The sequence below is a fragment of the Anabrus simplex genome, chromosome 3 (genome assembly GCF_040414725.1).
Source record: "Anabrus simplex isolate iqAnaSimp1 chromosome 3, ASM4041472v1, whole genome shotgun sequence".
Classification (NCBI taxonomy): domain Eukaryota; kingdom Metazoa; phylum Arthropoda; class Insecta; order Orthoptera; family Tettigoniidae; genus Anabrus; species Anabrus simplex.
The window spans coordinates 401522627-401543883 of NC_090267.1; the positions used below are offsets into that span (position 1 = coordinate 401522627).

The 21257-nt window shown below is 37.1% G+C and overlaps 1 protein-coding gene across 3 annotated transcripts in view; it reads left to right on the top strand.

Annotated features, from left to right (window-relative positions):
• LOC136866434 (glutamate receptor ionotropic, kainate 2) overlaps positions 1–21257 on the top strand; it is a 159233-nt gene that overhangs the window by 79214 nt on the left and 58762 nt on the right. For 2 of the 3 annotated variants that reach the window (XM_067143368.2, XM_067143369.2), the window contains exons 9-10: positions 3291–3515; positions 14808–15008. In XM_067143368.2, the coding sequence (XP_066999469.2) occupies positions 3291–3515; positions 14808–15008 (426 nt within the window). The remainder of the gene's footprint in view (positions 1–3290; positions 3516–14807; positions 15009–21257) is intronic. The other variant, XM_067143370.2, reaches the window with a different exon arrangement.

Here is a 21257-nt window from a genome sequence, read left to right on the forward strand (position 1 = left end):
TTGTCTTCCTCCATCATTGGAAGTACAAACACAAACAACATTGAATGAAAATGTAACGCAACCTGGAGGAATATTATATAGGGTGGCTGCAAAATATGGGGCAAATGTTTGAATGTTTAATTATGCAGTTATATAGGTGAATTACACTAGTTTGTAATTTGCTAGTCTTTCGTTTTGTTTTGTATCTTCATCCATGTTTTGTTGCTGTACATTTTTGAAGAATATGGCTGAAGTGAGACCATCTATGGAGAAATGAGTGCAAAGTGTTTGATTGTATTCTGTACCTACCAAAAAATGCTTCCAAGGTTAGATGCCAAATGACATAATTGTACGTACCTCCAGGATCGAAAGTGTATACAGTCATTCAGATAAACAGGCTGTTCAATGAATGATGAAGTGTTTGTTATCCAAAGAAGCCAGGATGTCCCATGTCAGTCTGCACATGATGGAATCAAAAAATGTGTGGCTGTGGATTTAGCATGTCCTCTTTACAAATCAAAGTTGCAACATTGAATATCCCCTGACCTAACATCAGCAGTTATTTTTCTCTGTGGGTATGTAAGGGATAAAGTGTACAAGCATGCTATCCAAAACCAAGCCCATCTGCGCCGGGTTATTGTTGATAAGCTCACTTTCACTCCCGTTGAGTTCTGCTGAAAGGTATGCAAAAATGTCTAGTTAAGGCTTCAAGAATGCATTGACTTGAATGGGGCCCAATTGGTGACTATGCAGAATATTGATAAACAGAATATTTTTCATATTATTTAATATGGTCATGACTTTCATAGATATAGAGAAGGCATATGATAGTGTACCCAGAGGGAAGGTTTGGGAAACCATGGTTAAAAAGAGACTCAGAAGAGAAATGTTAGAAATGGTGCAAGCAATGTACAACAACTGTATTATCAGAGTACTGACCCCAGTTGGAAAGACAGAATTGTTTAGGGATAAGATTGGACTAAGACCGGGGAGTGTGCTGTCACCTCTTTTGTTTATTATGGTCATGGACAAAATTGTAAAGGAAACAAAGGAAGCCTATGGAGATAAAGAGATGAACATACTGCTATTTGCAGATGATGATGTGATCTGGGGAAAGGACAGCAAAGAAGTGCAACAACAACTAGATGTACTGAACAAAAAATTGAGAAATATGGCATGAAAATCAGTACAGAGAAAAGCAGGACTCTGGTGATGTTGAGAGGGAAAAGGCAAGGAAAACTGGAAGACAGAGTCTGGAAATTGTGGACAGTTTTAAATACCTAGGAAGTGAATTAATGAAAAATGATAGGGTGGACATGGAGATTAGCAGGAGGGTACAGCAGAGTAATGCATTCTACCAAAGAGTAAGAAAACTTGTTTGGAGCAAAGAAGTACCAAGGAAAAGGAAAGAGATAATGTACAAAATGTACTATGTACCCCTACTGATGTATGCAGCTGAGACTTTGGCTTTGACTAGTGGGCAAGAGAGTAGAATTCAAGCCAGTTAGATGAAATTCCTAAAGGAAAAACAGAGTGAGAAATGAAGATGTTACAAAGGAAGTTGGGATAGGGAAGATAAATGAGAGAGTTGAAAAGTATAAACTAAGGTGGTTTGGGCATGTAAAGAGGATGGAGGAGAATAGAATTCCAAGACAGACACTGGATGGAAAGTGCGAGGGCAAGAGAGCAAGAGGAAGACGTAGAACAAGACGGATTGAATCAGTGATGAGACTGGGACAGGATTGTGGAAGAGGAATGTTGGAAGGAAAGAGAAAGATGGAGAAGTACCATAAATATCTCGACCCGGCAGGAGCTGGATAAGGGGAAATGATGATGATGGTGATGATTAATATAATATCATTCTTACTTGTAATAATAACATTTTGTTGGTTTTTAAAAATTCCTTATCAAACATTTTCCCTGTATTCCGTAGTTGTCCTCTACTCAGATATAAATAACAGCCGGAGATGACGGGTAAAACTGTAAGTGGGAGCAATTTTCTTTTGTGGGTTTGTTTCGATATAATTCAGAAATGGTTGGAGATATTTCAATGAAATATGGTGAACTTTCAGGTAAATTCTTAACATAAATACAAGACTATATACAGATCATCATTTTATTAGGGCCCAGTTGCAAGTGCACTGTGGCTTCAGGCATGCACCACTCATTTGCTGATACTGCAGTCCCATCAGTAGGCCAACAAGCATAAGGCATAAAGCAGATGAATGCACAAGGCTACCTCAGTAAGGTTATTTAGCAATTTAGCATCTTAACAAATTTTCATTAACTTGTTCCTACCCTTCTTTTGAGATATTGGCTATTTCTTCTCTTAGACACGCTCAACTGACAGCACTACAGGCCTGTTGTTGAGTGACACAGTCCCATGGGCAGAGACGGCTTGTTTGCCCGCTAACAAATAGCAATAAGCTTGGAATGCAAGGTCAGCTGAGTACAAGGAAGTGGAGAAGTGGCTCGTCAAAGGGACCGGATGTCAACAGGCAAGCAGTGCATGCCTGAAGAGACAGTGCAGCTGCAAGCGGGCCTGAATAAATTGATGACCCAATAACTCAAACAAGGCGCATGCAGAAAAAAGGAAAATGTAGAGCAAATCTGCAGAAAGTGCTTGACCTTGAACCTGAACATTTGTGGCATTCCCAAATAATTGCAGATAGTGAAAGAAAGGGTTAGGAAATAGTTGTTAGATCTTAACTAGATCTGCAACCCATTTCTTACCTCATAATGGAGTTTTTGAAAATTCAAGTTTGGTGATTGATGATCTTACTACAGAATCAACTTTACCAGTTCCTGTTTTGCAATTGAAACTGTAACTGTAACTGTATTAAGCTAACTACTATATTCCAGGATATGTTTAAATATCTTCTATAAAATATAATTGTCTCTATAAGACTAGAAGTGACAGTTGTACCTGTAGAATTCTGCTCTGAATGATTTTCAGGAGACAGACAAACTTCATGAGTTTAGTACCGTATCTTCAGTTTAAACAGTGCTGGGTGAAAATGCACCTACTTTTGTAGAAAATTGTAAGAAGTTTTACTGTGATAATCAGTACAAGTCCTAATATTGTTTTTACTTTGCCATTTAATATAAAAGTACTTACATCTGAATTTAGCAATTATAAACAGCTGATATTCTCACATTAATATAGTTATGTTCTAACTCTTTTTTTTGTCTTTTGGAAGGTCCCTTAGTAGATGAGAGAAATTACTATTGGAAAGTACTACTTCTTTATTGATAGTGTGATGTTAATTTCTCACACAAGCATCTATTGTTTTCTGTGATGTAACTTTCAGAGTCACAACACCTTCAGAGGATTGACAGGCCCAATAATGTTTGATAACGAAGGATTCCGCAGCAGCTTTGTTTTGGATGTGATTGAACTCACACACAGTGGTCTCTCAAAAGTTGGGATTTGGAACTCAAGTGAAGGTTTAAGCCTGCAGAGGACTCAGTCATCTCTAGATGTTCATGGTCCAGATGGCATAGCAAACAAGACCTTAAGAGTTCTAACTGCAATAGTAAGTAATATTCATTGCATACAGTATATTATTTTATAATTAAATATATGAATATCAACTCAACAATAAAAAGATTGTCCGATTAGTTGTCTGTTTCTCTGTATGTTTAAATTCAACCTTGTTGAAATTTGTAGGTGGTTCTTATAACCGCATGGATCAGACAGGGGTTATTATTAATACTTATTGGTGGAAGGAGGACAATTCTATGGGCTATGAGTAAAGGAAAGTAGGAGTTGCACACAGTAGCAGCATTTGGGAATTAGAAGTGCGCGTGTGTGTGTGTGTGTGTGTGTGTGTGTGTGTGTGTGTGTGGTGGGGGGGACATCAAAAGCTGTCAGCTGGTGGTTATTTACAGTGGCGTCCAGTGGCTTGCATACTGCTAACACCACTCAAGTAGATTTGGTGATTGATGATCTTACTTCAGAATCAACTTTACCAGTTCCCGTTTTGCAATTGAAACTGTAATGATTAGCAGTGATGGAACTAACAATTCTATGAATATTAATACAAGAAGAAGTCTGGATGATGAGTATACTCCAGATGATAAGAATTTAGAGCCTAATTGATTTTTCAGATTTTACACATAGTTCATGCAAGATTTTAATGTTAATAATGTGTTTGTACATTAGTTTTTATGTCAGTTGTGTGTTTGTACATTTGTTTAGTTATTAGATGTATTACATTAAGGCTGAAGATGTCCAGCCAAGGCCGAAACTAGTCCCTAGTTTAGTAATGTTATTCAATAATATTGCATATTATAGTATTGAAAAAGGTGGACCATTATGGCATTTATTTAATAATTATCATTGTGACACCTAACAAATGAACAGACATTAGATAGAACTACACAGACACATTGACTGAGTGAGACAGCCAGACTGATGCAGCAAGTGGATGAATCAACGACCTATTGGGGTGAATCATACCTCAGTGTCCATGACCTTGGTAACAATATACACCTGATACCCTTCCTCTTAGCACATGCTACACACTGTTGCGCAAACCTCCACTCCTTGCTGTGGTGCTGTACGAATTGGTTAGTTGTGACGAACGACATTTTATATGTATTTCTGCTAAGTAATTTCCTTACTGATTAAAGAAATTTAAAGGAAAGAATTAGCTAATAAGACAACAGGGTTTCTATGAATTGTTTTCTAAATAATTCATATAATTCCTATTTTCAGGTGGCTGAAATTTAATAAAATGTAATGTTTTCTTCACAAAGTGGCCCCATACCTAATCGTGCCACTGGTTGCACATGGATATTATTTATTTTCAAAATCTTCCTCCACTTGAGGCTGCCTAAGACAAAGAATACAACAATTTCATTTAAAAATAAAAAAAAACTATAAGTAAATTATAAGTCAGTCTGGCAAATACAAGTGGCATCTGAGAATCAGAAGAGAACCCATGAACGCTTTCAGCCCCCAGTCGATAAACTCCTTGGTACTGATATTCAAGGTCTTCATCAGCTCTATCATCTTCTTAGGGACTGTCCCTCTCACACCGATCATGAGACCCCTCACTTCTATGTTATCCAGCTCGTATTTATTCATGTAATACGGCACTGTAGACAGGTATATAGACTTATTTTCTCTGTCTACTTCGTCTGGTTGGTTGGAGTGCATTTCATATCTTACTGTGGGGTCTAATATACATCCTTTTTTCCCTTTTTTTTTTTTGCTAGTTGTTTTACGTCGCACCGACACAGATAGGTCTTATGGCGACGATGGGATAGGGAAGGGCTAGGAGTGGGAAGGAAGCAGCCGTGGCCTTAATTAAGGTACAGCCCCAGCATTTGCCTGGTGTGAAAATGGGAAACCACGGAAAACCATTTTCAGGGCTGCCGACAGTGGGGTTCGAACCTACTATCTCCCGAATACTGGATACTGGCCGCACTTAAGCGACTGCAGCTATCGAGCTCGTTTTTTTTTTTTTTTTTTTCCCTTTAATGGTGATCATGTCTATCCTCCAATTTCTATGAAACACTTTTCTGCCTTGTCAGTACTTTACATTTTATTATAATTATCTACCGTACATGTTTCAAAAGCTACTACTCTCTTCTACCGCGGTGCCAAAACATCAAACTAAATCCTTGGACTTGTTACATTTTTACAATACAGTCATCAACAAAACAAATTATACTTAAATCTTGAAATCATGAAAATATTTCTTTTGTGTCTAACTGTTCATTTACACTTATTGTGTCATTCAGTAAAAATTTTAAAAATAGAATATTTTTCAAATTATAAACTGAATAAAACCTATTTAGTTACTATATATAAAAATTTGAAATCTGCTCTGCTCTTGAAACTTTCCTTTCCTTAAGTCCTTATTTACACCTAAAAAATAAAATAAAAATATTTCTTTGTGTCTAAACTGTTCATTTACACTTACTATGTCATTTAGTAAACACTTTAAAAATAGAATAATTTTCAATTCATAAAATGAATAAAACCTATTAAGTTAGTCACTATATGCTAATATTTAAAATACTTTCTGTTCTGTTCTTCAAATTTTTCCTTTCCTTAAGTCCTTATTTACACTGCTATAGTTCTGAGACTTTTCATATAAATCGGAATTTCTCCCCTTAATCCAGTTCATTTTCAGCTGGTACCAAATTTGGCAAAATTAAAACAACGTTACAATTGTCTGGACCAAACAAACATGTCCTTGCTCCTCTGCTTGCTGCCAATGACCTTGTCACAAGTGTAATGTTGTTTTAATTTTGACAAATTTGGTACCAATGAAACTGAAGAACTTGATGGTTAAAACTGGCTCGCATGGTCGGATGGGAGTAAGAGGAGAAATTCCAATTTATATGAAAGGTCTCAGAACTATAGAAGTGTAAATAAGAACTTAAGGAAAGGAGAAATTTCAAGAACAGAGCAGAAAGTATTTTAAATTTTAGCATACAGTGACTAACTTAATAGGTTTTATACATTTTATGAATTGAAAATTATTCTATTTTTAAAGTGTTTACTAAATGACATAGTAAGTGTAAGTGAACAGTTTTGTCACAAAGATTTTTTTTTTTTTTTTTAGGTGTAAATCTCTGTATATAAAATATGAGTTTTGTCTGTACATTGCTCAGAATTTAAAAAGGATGGTATTTCTGTATCAGTCGTGTCACAGTAACAAGGAAATACACTTTTTAATTTTCTGTAATTTCTGTCTGTCTATATGTATGTACACGCATCACTAGAAAACAGCTGAATAGAATTTAATGAAAATTGGTATGCAAAGTCGGGGAATAAGTCACTACAATCTAGGCTATAAATAATTTTAGTCACAATGAGTGAAATGGTAGTTTAGGGGAAGGCCTAAAATTTAATTCTCAAATATTTATGTTATTGGTGGTCGTATCTTAATGAAAATCGGTATTCAAAGTCGGAGAATAAGTCGCTATAATCTGGACCATAAATAATTGTATTCACGATGACTGAAATGGTAGTTTAGGAGAAGGCCTAAATATTGTCAAATATTTATGTTATTAGTGGTCATATCTTAACGAAAATCAGTAGACGATGTTGGGGAATAAGTCACTACAATCTAGGCTATAAATAATTTTTTTTGCTAGGGGCTTTACGTCGCACCAACACAGATAGGTCTTATGGCGACGATGGGATAGGAAAGGCCTAGGAGTTGGAAGGAAGCGGCCGTGGCCTTAATTAAGGTACAGCCCCAGCATTTGCCTGGTGTGAAAATGGGAAACCACGGAAAACCATCTTCAGGGCTGCCGATAGTGGGATTCGAACCTACTATCTCCCGGATGCAAGCTCACAGCCGCGTGCCTCTACGCGCACGGCCAACTCGCCCGGTATATAAATAATTTTAGTCACAATGAGTGAAATAGTAGTTTAGGGGAAGGCCTAAAATGTATTTCTCAATATTTGTTATTAGTGGTCGTATCGATAAACACTAGTGGTCGTATTGATAAATACTACTAACTCAAGTTATATAGTATTATATTTTCAACCATTTATATCTTATACATTGTTATCGTATCGGCTATGATCACAGAGATATTCTTGAATTTGGATTTTTGTTACTAAGTCCATATCAGCGCCGAGTCACGAGAAAAATGGGTAAACAGAATTTAATGAAAATCGGTATGTAAAGTCGGAGAACAAGAAACTACAGTCTACGCTATAAATAATTTTATAAGACACCCTAATATCACAGAGTCAAAAGAAAATTACATGTGAAGGCCTACAATATAGAAAGCTCATAAAATTAATCAACAATAACATTACACTGGCCATTGTTTGTTGTGATGTGTTTGTGTCTTCTGTTGCCACCCTTCTCCGATAGATAGAATTACTGCTGCGTACCAAGTATTTTTTTAAACTTGCCGTACGTCGCACCGACACAGATAGGTCTTACGGCAATGATGGGATAGGAAAGGGCTAGGTGTGTGAAGAAAGCGGCCTTGGTCTTAATTAAGGTACAGCCCCAACATTTGCCTGGTGTGAAAATGGGAAACTATGGAATACCATCTTCAAGGCTGCCGACAGTGGGTTTCGAACCCACTATCTCTTGGATGCAAGCTCACAGCTGCGCGCCCCTAACCACACAGCCAACTTGCCCGGTCATACCAAGTGTAACATCCTGCCTGAATATTGGCGGGAAGTAGCTGGGACGTTAGATAACTTTCTTCTTTAGCATGCCATTCCTCTGGTTCATAAATTTTCTGATACTACTGGTACTAACACAGTGGTTCATCATAGCATTCAATCCCTACTCTGAGGCAGTGATTGGAATGAACAGTGTGCATACTTAACGGAATGATGGTAGAGGAGTATTCATGGCTGTCTGTGGCCTAGTCATTCCAGCTCTGGAACTTTGGACTGTTAGATCGGCACCGTAGTACTGTTTGCTAAAAGTAAGAAAATGTGCGGTTTTTCATTTGATCGATTATTTTATATGATGAGAGTGCTTTTAATCACTACTTTCCTACTGACATTTTTGTAATGACCTATGTTGACTTCAGTTAGGAAAACCACAAAGTCAGTTTTTCCAAGAATCCTGTACATCAGCTAGTAAGGACTTAAGGAAAGGAGAGATTTCAAGAGCAGAGCAGATTTTAAATTTTTATATATAGTGACTAACTTAATAGGTTTTATTCATTTTATGATTTGAAAATTATTCTATTTTTAAAGTTTTTACTAAATGACATTATAAGTGTAATTGAACAGTTTAGACATAAAAGAAATATTTTAACGATTTCAAGATTTATGTATAATTTGTTTTGTTGATGACTGTATTGTACAAATGTATCAAGTCCAAGGATTTAGTTTGATGTTCTGGTACTGCTGAAGAAGGGAGTAGTAGCACTCAAAACATGTACGGTAGATAATTATTATAAAATGTAAAGTAATGACAAGGCAGAAAAGTGTTTCATAGAAATTGAATATAAGTCAATACAGACGAGATTGAACCAACATGGTTAAAATAATCATGTCTATCCTTCTCGCGCTGCCATTTACTCTGATGGCATGGATTTCCTCATGCACTTGAAATCCTTTCTCATGGAGCGCCTGTGCTATGGACAACCTGATGTTGTGATGTCTGGTGTTTCGAAGAGCTTCAGCAAAGGCACAGGAAACCGAGACGTGCGGTAAAGTTTCAGTCTCACTACATTTTCTGCAGCGGTTACCATCAAGGGACCATCCCAGTACAGCTCTTACAGGTGCAACGTTACTTGCCATTTTCAGTGAGTCTCACCATTCTGTACTAGAAAGGCCATGGCGATTTCTAACCCAGCAGTTTGCAGGAGGGAACTTCTTCTACAGACACACTTTCTGACCTTTAATTCTCGGCTTGCTCCATTTCTCAAATTCAGGTTCTTGTAATTTATTTCTGAGTTTCTTGGTGTCATACTCATCGTGCCTGCTCTTTATATGCTTAGTTTTATCATTTATGTTTAGCTCAGTTAAGCATATGCTAATTTCTTCATCTAAATTTCTAGTGGCTTCAGTATATTGGTTCCCTTCCCATTTCAGAATGTTGCAGCTGTTTATATGCTGAAGCAAGGCTTCCCAGTTTGCCCTAAAAACACCTAACATTTTATACCATTTAAATCATAGAATCTCACTCACCGTGCCTGTTCTTCATATCTTTAGTTTTATCATTTATGCTTAGCTCAGTCAAGCATATTCTTCATCTAGATTTCTAGTGGCTTCAATATATTGGTTCCCTTACTGTTTCAGAATGTTGCAGCTGTTTATATGCTGAAGCAAGGCTTCCCAGTTTGCCCTAAAAACACCTAACCCTTTATACCATTTATCTGAGTAAATCATAGAATCTGGAGTGTAAGAGGAAGAAATAAGATCTCCTTTAGTGTACTCTTAACTTATCAGCATCTTCCTAGAACCGCTGTGGTATTTTTCTTGCAGTGTGTGGATGGGTGGGTAGAAGACTACACTGTTGCTGTGTTACATAATGACAGAGCTGCTTTAACATTTCCTAGTATCACTGAAAAATGTCCAACTCCTTGGCTGAATGGTTAGCATCAAGGCCCTCAGTTCAGAAGGTGGGTTCAATTCCTGGTAAGGTCAGGAATTTTAATTGTGTGTGGTTAATTCCTCTGTCCCAGGGAATGGGTGTTTGCATTCACCCAATACTCGCCTCTTCATACACCCACAACTGCCACAGAAAACACACAATAACGAACACATCCTTCCACATAGGGTTGGCTACAGGAAGGGCATCTGGCCATAAAACAGAATCAAGTCCACATGGTGACAGAGTTTGCACTGACGACCCTGCCAAATTGTGGGAAAAGTGTTGGAAGAAGAATACTGCTTGATAACAAATATGTTGAAATTTCTACTTATTAAAACTTCACAAGAATTATACAGCTAAATTATTAATATTTATAAATTATGAAAAATATTATGTTAAAAGAAATTCATCACCATGAAGGAAATTACAGTTAAATATAAGAACCAAGGTGAACCTCCTCACTGACATGATGCCAGACTGAATCAAAGCGTTATGGGTTATGTTATTGTTAGCAGGAACTCATTCCTCTTTTGCTTTATATCATTTACCAGTGTCACAAACAAAACAAAAAACATCCATGGCACAACAGCCCCGAAGGGCCATGGCCTACGCAGCAACCACTGATCAGCCCGAAGGCCTGCAGATTATGAGGTGTTGTGCAGTTGGCACAATGAATGCTCTTGGCCGTAGACTGGGGCTGCCATCTCACCATCAGATAGATCTTTAATATTGTACTGTAGACATGTCAGCTAAGTGGACTTTGAACCAGCTTTCAGATCCAGGTAATAATCACTGATCTAGCTGAGAATCAAATTTGAGGCCTTTGTGTGAGATGCAGACATGCTACCCTTACACTGCGGGGCCAGCATTTACCAGCATTCTACCCTGATTTATTATTTGCCTCATGTTCAATAGTTCTCAGTTTGTATGGTGTTAGTTGTGTGCACATGTGTATTTCTTTTTGTATTGGTTCCCTTTTTATCATGTGTGTTATCTTGACTGTTAACTTTTTCCTCCCTTTAATTTCAATAGTGTGTTTAGGTTCATTGTAGCAAGGTAGGCTGGCACTTATATATATTTATTCCATAGGATTAGGAACTTCCTTGTAGGTCTATGTGTAAGGACTGTAAGGAGAGAAGTTAGTGAAACTTAAGTTAGTTTCCAAGCAGAAATCAGTACTTGGTATACTAGCGTGTTCATGGTTAACCTTTCCACTCAGTTTAGTGAGAGTGGACTTGTACACTTCGAGTGGCTGGCTGTGCGCACTGTACAGGATACTTTCTGCTCTCCGCTTTTTTCACTCGTATTTGTTCACGTTGTTAAGTCACAGCAGGCTGACTATGTTTTTTGTTAAATATATTTTGTTCAGTCAAATATCTTTGATTATATTTTAGTCATTTTCATTCATGCAAAGCTTCCCATCCTTCTTTTAGATCTGTAGATTTGTTCACAGTATTGGCCTTCTTGCCTATCTTCATTTTCTTCAATGCCATTATCTGATATGAAGAATTTCTCATGCATTATGAAATATGATACTGCAATGCATTGAAGCTGTCTATAGAAGCACTACTACATTGGCAGTGAACAGCAATTATGTGGCAAATGATGAGTGTAAAGGTCACTCGAACCCTTATCTTCTGATTGTTACTGACATCTGGGGACTCTACTAGTAACTACAGACTCACAAGACAACCACTAGATAATATGAAGGTTGGAAATTAAATAGTGGCAACTATTTATTTACAACAGATACAAAAGGGTTACATGTTAGCAACCTTTACTGTCCTTCAATGTAGTCATCAGCGTTGTGTATAACCCATTGCCAGCGATGTGGAAGTCGTAGTATACCTTTAGCAGAGCTTGTTCTGTTGATGGTGCAAATGGAGCGCTCTACTGCCTGTCGAATTTCTGCAACAGTTCTGAAGCGAATGTGAGCTCATGAATCATCTGGGTTCGATCACTGTCCTGTAACACGGCAAGAGCATGCACTTCTTCTTCACTGATGCTCGTAGGACGACCTGCCCGATGAATGTCTGCCATAGTTTGCCAACCATCGTTGAAGGCTTTTACTCAATGTGCCACTGCTCTGTAAGGCAATGCAGATTTCCCGCAAGCCTCTTGAAGACCTTGATGACACTGTCGTGCTGTACAACCTCTGGCACATTCAATCATGGTCCAACTCCGTTGTTCCTGTTTGGAAACCATAGTGACAACGTTACGTTAGACCGCTAGCTCACAAGTGACTGTGTTTCTCTCGCTTGTGCGCACGCAGATGATGTGTGAAGGGCGAGTCCATTTGCTCTGAGGTAAGGTAGATATGTAACCAATGAGTGCTCTCAGCGACAATATTAGATTCCGTTGCATAGCGTCTCCACAGCAGTGTTGCCACTATTTAAGTTCCAACCCTCATATTATGAAAGTCAAACTTCTTCAGCAGTCTACCATAGTGAAGCACAGAAAAGCTGGACAAAACATGTGTGGCCTCGCTTCCACGTGACTGCTACAGGAGTCCACCGGTTACTCAGCACAGCTCTCTCTCTCGACTGCTACAGCAGTCCACCAGAGTATAATAATTGTATGACCTCAGGTACCATGTGCATGCATTTTAATTTGATGCCATCTGGCTGCTTGCTGGTCAATTTTGGCATTTTCCTTTTACTCTAGGCCTACTAGATGGCAGAGTAAACTGTGGCTCTGAGATTTTAATGAATTTTGTTGGGTGAACACCAAACATGTCACCAGAGATCTTTTACATGGATCAGTGGTAGAGTGTCTGCCTCCAGATCCCAAGATAGCGGGGTTCAAACGCTGCAGAGGTAGTCAGATTTTTGAAGGATGGAAAGTCCACCGGAGTGAAAAGGTTAATGTAATTTTGCATGAAGAATTACAGTTCTGTTAAAACTGCACTCTCTGACATCTTGGCTGAATGGTCAATTTAGTGGTCTTCTATTCAGAGTTCCTTGGGTTTGAATCCTAGCTTGATCAGGGATTTAAGTCTCAAATGGTTAATACCTTGGCTAAGGGCTGGGTGTTCGTGCAGTCCCCAACATCTCTGCAATTCATACACCACACACAACTCGTATCTTCTCCCTAATAACACGCAGTTTCTCATACAAAGCAGATGCCACCAGTCTGCCTTACAAAGGCTGCAGTAGGCTAGTGATAGTCACACAAAATTATAATTATTTTATAATGTTTTACTGTTGTATTCTAAAAAGTAGTGTTATGAAAATGTTGCAAACTAAGGGCTGGGAACTGTTCAACTAAATGGTATGTTCTAAGGTATCAGTGGAGAGTTGGTGCAGAATGACATTAATAGATGAAAAAGCATGAATAGTGCTTTTAAAAATAGGAAATATCATAATATGAAGATAAAGTTGGATTCAAGAGGAGAAATTGGAGCAAATATTTGTTTATAGGAAAGGGAAGTAGGGATTGAAATAATTTACCAATTTCTTTGAAAACGTTTAAGAAAAGACTAGGTAAACAATTAATAAGGAATCTGCCATCTGGATGACAGTCCTAAATGCAAATCAGTGGTGACTGACTGAGTGATTTTCTAAAATTTCATAATGATCCTGAATATCACACTGATTCTTTCATAGATTATTTCTTACATTACTTCTTAATAATGTCTTCTACATTAATGTACAGATTATATTTGCAGCATATTTATTTTCCTTACACAAATTTCAATATGTATTTGTGTTTACAAGTAGAATATTATTATGATTATTAGGCACTGCAGTGGCTCTGTTTTGGATTATGTGCAATAGAAGAATACTGATTAGCTTGCTTTAGTTTATTCTAAGTCATGCATTAAAACTATGGTTAATGCATCAAGGAGTATTTTCCTATTTGGTCCTAAACTGAAATTATAGTAATTACAGTAGGTAGTTCTAACTGCAAATTAGTGGTGCTCTGTATAATTCATGTGACCATTTACTAGTTTGTATTGAAAAGAGATATGGATAAATTTTGTTGGTATTAATATCAAAGCTGCACAAAAATGTTACCATTTAATACTCTGCTATGGTACTCAGATAGAAGACGGACGTGAAGAAAAAGAACAAAATTGCCCTGGCATTCAAGGTCGACTAGTTCATCCCTAATCAAAGCACTCTAACAGAGAATTATGTATGCCTTTTAAAGGTTTTTAATTATAATTTTGAACCAGTTTATTAAAAAAATCTATATCTAAAACAACATGACCATCTTGAGCTTTCTATATAGGGAACATTTAGACGGTAAGAAAATCTTGTATTATATGCGTATATTAGCAGTGCAGCAGCATGTTTGTTCATTACACTTTACATAACTAGAAGATTGTACACCAATAAATAACTAATAGAATATGAATTTTAGCAAACAATAGTTCACAGGACCTTTCTAGGGGAGAATATGCAATAATACATAGATTTTTTTTCCATCTTTAAACAGTGATGATATGTGAACTGTTTCCAAAGAATATAAGGCCATACCATAATTGAAAATACTTCTGAAAATAGCAAGGTACGCAGTACGAACTTATGATTTCATTGCAATATTCTTAAGATGATTGTGGTCTTGTTAATTTACTTCTTGAACCGTCTGTCTGCTTATCCGTTATTGGTGCTGATTTACTACCCATTAGCTATCAATCTGTTAATGGGCTTTGAAATAGCAGAGAGGCAGAATAGCAGTCTATTATCAGACAAATCATATTTGAATTTTATATCACAGTAATTATCTACTGCCTTTAATTCTGAGAGTAATTTCTAATTTGTATACTGATGTGTGTTTCAGAGCCTCCCATATGGAATGCGTAAGGATATCCCAGATCGGCTTGTTGGTAATGACCGCTATGAGGGCTTTGGGATTGATATAATTCGTGAAATCTCTCTTTTGTTAGGTTTTAATTACACGTTTGAGCTACAGAAGGACTATGGCTCATTAAATAAAGAGACTGGTGAATGGAATGGTATGATAAGACGTCTTCAGGACAACGTAAGTATAGTAATACCTATTTGAACTTGTTAACACTTCATTTACTTTCCAAATGTATTACTCGGAAAACAGTACAAGGTTCAGAATTAGTACCTTCCAAGCCTTTCTTTTTTGATTCCTTTCTCACTGATTTAATCTTGAATTGAAATGAATGTACCTTAATAAGAGAAACTAAGCAAGAAAGTTTATGAGAGTCTTGTGACTTGAAAACATGTTTATGTACACTCGACCACACAAAAATTGGTCGGCAAAGAAGGATTAAATTTTATAGATTCTCAAAACACGAGGATATTTATGAACTGTGGACAGGTGATTGCCAAAGAAATGATACTAGGAATCCTACCACTTGGACAATATGTTCATCCTATTTCAAACAAGAGGATTTAGAAAGAAAGTCATCTTCTGTGACAGCCTGTTTTCATGCAGTTGAGTGTACATTTAACAATCTCAATAATAATAATAATAATAATAATAATAATAATAATAATAATAATAATAATAATAATAATAATAATAATAATAATAATAATAATAATAATAATAATAATAATAATAATAATAATAATAATAATAATAATAATAATAATAATAATAATAATAATAATAATAATAATGTGATTACATTTCAATTGTATTTATTCCCTTTGATCAATTCTATTTCAGTGTTGTAAGTAAGTGGCACCTCAAATCCAGGACAAAACCCCATAAGTTTTAGAGTTATTGGTCTAATTGTCTATGGAATACGTCTTCATATGTTTTGTAGTAGGATGTTAAAAATGAGTGTTCTTTAAAAACTGTGTTGTTACTAGTGATGGGAAGTGATTTGCAAACCTGCTACTAAATCACTGCTAGTGTGAAATCACAGTTCAACCTGCTAGCGGGTTTGCCAGACTAGCAGGTCTTAACTGCGATTGTGATGTTTTACAGGTGGCAGCGCTGCTCAGTGAGAAAACGTTAAACTAACATGATCAACCAGCGTGAAACGCACAGGCCAATAGTAGCAGCCAGTAGCATTTAGCAGACTAGCAGTTAAGAAAGCAGTAGCAGATAATCTAATCAGTACCGGCAGCACTTTGCTGCGAGAAAGCGATAAACTAACATGATCAACCAGCGTGAAATGCACAGCCAAGGCCAATAGTAGCAGCCAGTAGCATTTAGCAGACTAGCAGTTAAGAAAGCAGTAGCAGCTAATCACAGCATCATGCTCACAAATCTAACTGTGACCCACACCACAGTTGCAGTTGCAGTGGTGATTGTAAACAGCTATTGTCAACATTGTCGTTCAATCACAGGAATAGAAATAGAATAGAATCTGTGGTCGTGAAATAAATTTTGCCCATTATTGAAAGGAGCTATTGTCGTATTGTGGGATTTATAACCTCCCAACCTGTGATTTATTTTAGTCTTCTTATTATCTCATTCTGTTTATTGGGTTGTGGCTTGTGGTTGTAGGTCTAAAAGTGAAAAAGGGGGATGGTAGCAGTTGAATTGACTAAGTATTTTAATCAGTGATTTGTGACATTGTAGGCATAAGATTTAGCCTACTGTTTTTGTTTGTACACTATTGTATAATAGTATAAGTAGCCTGAACTAAAATGAGTTTTATTGCTAACAAAAGAAGTGGCAGCAGGCAAACTCGGAGTGAGTTTTGGACATTTTTTACACATTTTATCAGAATAGTAATTTCCTCCTCCTGACTCCCTGACTTTGTTTCTTCCTTAATGAGGAGTTTTATAATTCCATTATAATTATACTAATGATTTTGATAAAAGACCACTGGTTAACACTCAAATCTATATACAGTATATAAAATAAGAGGTTTGGCTGTACATTGCTCAGAATTTAAAAAGGATGGTATTTCTGTATCAGTCGTGTCCACAGTAACAAGGAAATGTACTTTTTTAATTTTCCGTAATGTCTGTCTGTCTGTATGGATGTATGTACACGCATCACGAGAAAATGGTTGAAAAGAATTGAATGAAAATCGATATGCAAAGTTGGGGAATAAGTTGCTACAATCTAGGGCATAAATTATATTATTCACGCTGAGTTAAATGGTAGTTTAAGGGAAGGCCTAACATTTAATTCTCAAATATTTATGTTATCAGTGGTCGTATCTTAATGGAAATTGGTAAGCAAAGTTGGGGAATAAGTTGCTACAATCTAGGCTATAAATAACTGTATTCACACTGAGAAAAATCATAGTTTAGGGGAAGGCCTAAAATTCAATTCTCAAATATTTGTTATTAGTGGTCCTATCTTAATGAAAATTGGTATGCAAAATTGGGGAATAAGTCGCTATAATCTTGGCCATAAATAATTTTATTCACGTTGAGTGAAATGGTAGTTTAGGGGAAGGCCTACAATTTCATTCTCAAATATTTATGTGAATAGTGGTCGTATTAATAAATGCTGCATAACTAAAGTTATATAGTGTTAAATTTTCGATCATGTGTCTTATATATTGTTACTGTACAGGCTATGATCACAGATATATTCATGAATTTGGATTTTTGTTACTAAGTCCATATCAGCACAGAGTCACGAGAAAATAGGTAAACAGAATTTAATGAAAATTGGTATTTAAAGTCAGAGAATAAGGAACTACAGTCTATGATATAAATAATTTTATAAGATGCCCTAATATATCAGAGTCAAAAGAAAACTAAATGAGAAGGGCTACAACATAGAAAGCTAATAAAATTGATCAACAATAACATTACATTGACCATTGTTTATTGTGATGTGCTTTGTGTCTTCTGTTGCCACACATCTTCAATAGATAGAATTACTGATGTGGAGTATTTTTTAAAATTTGCTTTACGTCGCACCAAAACAGATAGGTCTTTTGCAACAATGGGATAGGAAAGGGCTAGGTGTGTGAAGGAAGCGGCCTTGGCCTTAATTAAGGTACATCCCCAGCATTTGCCCGGTGTGAAAATGGGAAACCACAGAATACCATCTTCAGGGCTGCCAACAGTGGGGTTCGAATCCCCTATCCCCCAGATGCAAGTTCACAGCTGTGCGCTCCTAACCACACAGCCAACTCGCCCGGTCGTACCGAGTGTAACAGCCTGCCTGAATATTGGAAGATAGGAAACTTAAAAGGGTCCACCTTTTCAATACAAATAAATGTTATAGTTTATTTACAACATATATTTACACTTGGAACTAGTTTCGATGCTGTTTGGCGTCATCTTCAGCCAAAATGTGGGAAATAGGCTAGCATGTAGACATTTATATTACAAGATGTTACATTAGTGTGATTAAATGAGAGAACATGAAGACGCGAAGAACAATGTCAGTTTCAAAGTGGTCATGAAGGGTGAGTCAAAATTGTATAAACATGAGATAACATAATCTCATAATCACACTAATGTAACACCTTGTAATATAAATGTCTACATGCTAGCCTATTTCCCACATTTTGGCTGAAGATGACGCCAAACAGCGTCGAAACTAGTTCCAAGTGTAAATATATGTTGTAAATAAACTATAACATTTATTTGTATTGAAAAGGTGGACCCTTTTAAGTTTCCTATCTTCCATTCTCAGTTAAATACGGACAAAAATGAAATTCTTAGATTTAAATGCCTGAATATTGGCAGGAAGTAACTGGGGTGGTGGTGGTGGTGGTGGTGGTGGTGGTGATTATTGTTTTAAGAGGAAGTACAACTGGGCAACCATCCTCTGTATAACACTAATCAGAGGGAAAAATGAAAGGGATCCAGCAGTTCATAAAATGAAGATATTGGCCAAAGGAAGACAAGGGACATGAAGGGCATGAAAATGAGACTCCCTAGGCCTCCATACGTAATACCGTCAGGGTCAGAAAAGAACAACAGTTAACCAAGGGAGGTCAGATAGGATAGATGAAAGTGAGGAGCCTGACGCAAGTGGAAGCAATGCTAGGACTCAGCTGAGGGTCCCGTGGTTGCGAACCCACACTCCAAAGTTTGGAGCCCCTGGGTCCCCGTTTAGTCGCCTCTTTAAACAGGCAGAGGATACCATGGGTGTTATTCTACCGCCCCTACCCACATGGGGATAAGTAACTGGGGAGTTAGATAACTTTCTTCTTTAGCATACTATTCCTCTGGTTCATACATTTTCTGGTACTACTGTTACATAACACACTGGTTCATCATAGTATTCGAGCTATTCAATCCCTACTCTGAGGCACTGATTGGAATGATCAGTGTGCGGAATAGTGGCAGAGGAGTGTTCACGGCTGTCTGTGGCCTGGTCGTTCCAGCTCTTGAACTTTGACTGTTAGATCGGCACCGTAGTATTGTTCATTAAAAGTGAGAAAATGTGCAGTTTTTCATTTGATCGAGTATTTTATATGGTAACATTGCTTTTAATGGCAACATTCCTACTGACGTTTTTGTAATGATCTATGTTGACTTAGAGTTAGGGAAACCACAAAGTCAGTCTTTCTGAGAATCCTGTAGTGGAGCACGGGTACATCAACTAGTAATTATGATAAAATAGTCCTTGTTGACTCGTATGGTGGCGTGTTGTATGTTATGACTCATAATATTTTTGAGAAAAGGTAATGTATATAACTTTTAAAAATATAATTCTGAAAATGAGTATTTGTTTTCAGCGTTAGCACGAGTTCGCCCGTGTACTGAATGTTACATGACGTCATACTCCTTGGTACTCCTGTAGGCCGCAGAGTGATGATGTCATATTTTGAGTGTACCGGCCTTGTATACTAGGTGGCGTTGGCTGAATCATAGTTAATCACAGTTAAAAATCACTGCTACGGTACTTCAAAATAGCTATCGCAGTTTGACCTGGGAGTGTAAAATCACTGCTAGTCACACCACTAGTTGTTACCAAAGACAAAAGAATAAAAACACTATAAAACTTACAAGTTTTATCAATATGTAATAAACAAACAATTATAATGCATTGTCACTATGGGTGGCAAGTCCCATGGTTTAGGGGTAACATGTTTGTCTCTCACTTGGAGTCTCTGGGTTCATTTTCCGGCCAGTCCAAGGATTTAAAATCTGGAGTGAGTGAGGGCTAGAACAAGATTCACTCAGCCTTATGAGACCAACTGAAGAGCTGCCTGATGCAAGAGGTAGTGGACCCAGTTGAGAAAGTCAAGTAATACGGCTGAGGATATCATTATACTGACCACATGACACTCCATTATCTCCAAGCCATCTGGTTGAGGAGCAATCATCTTGGGAGGCCAAGATCCTAATGGGTTATTGTGTCATGAGAATTTTTTTGTTACTACATATAAAATAGGAACAACAAAATTCAAGATTGTTCCTAGCATTATTATATTGTACTCGTTAATTTGTTTATTTTATAAAATTAAAAATGATTTAAACGGTAATTAGATAAGATGGTTATGATGATGGAAGTAATGATTTTTGGGAACTTAGTGATAGGCAATGTTTGTTCTTTCACTTTAATTTCAGCCATCAAACTTATAAATGCACATTTTGACAATTTTCATTTTTGACAAATCAGAGTGTATCTACTTCTCAAGTGGTAGATTTATTTCATTTGTTTCATTTCTTTATCACCACCATCACTGAAGACTATCTCTTGTGGACCAAATGTTGTACATAAAACTCTTCAGTCTCTGCCAGCTGAGCTGGATCTCATTTTCAACCTTCATCCACTGCATCCCTTTACTGTATGTTGAAATTGTGAGAATTGAGCAAGTTGGCTGTACTTTTCGGGCCATGTAGCTGTCAGCTTGCATTTGGAAGATGGAGGGTTTGAACTGCCCTGAAGATAGTTTTCTGTGATTTTCCATTTTCAGTTCAGGCAAATGCTGGGTCTGTACCTTTATTGAGGTCACAGTTGCTATCTTCCCAATACTAGCCTTTTCCTATCCCTTGTCACCAAAAGCCTGTCCAAGTTAGTGCAATGTTAAACCACTATAAAAAAAAAAAAAATTCTGAGAGGTAGCCACTGTTTGGAACCAGTGAGCTGTGCAACTGTGAACTGCATCATACTGCTATCAAGTTTTTCAAGGACTCTGAATAATAGATTGAGACATGAATTGTATATTCCCTTAAGCTTGTATCCCAAACGGAATTGTTGAGGTTTAGAACCTATCCTAATTAAGGCCACGGCCGCTTCCTTCCAGCTTCTAGCCCTTTACTATCCCATCGTCGCCATAAGATCTATCTGTGTTGGTGTGACATAAAGCCACAAGCAAAAAAAGAAAAGAGGATTAGAATCTGTGTCAACCAGTCTCTAGCCAGCCATTTTATC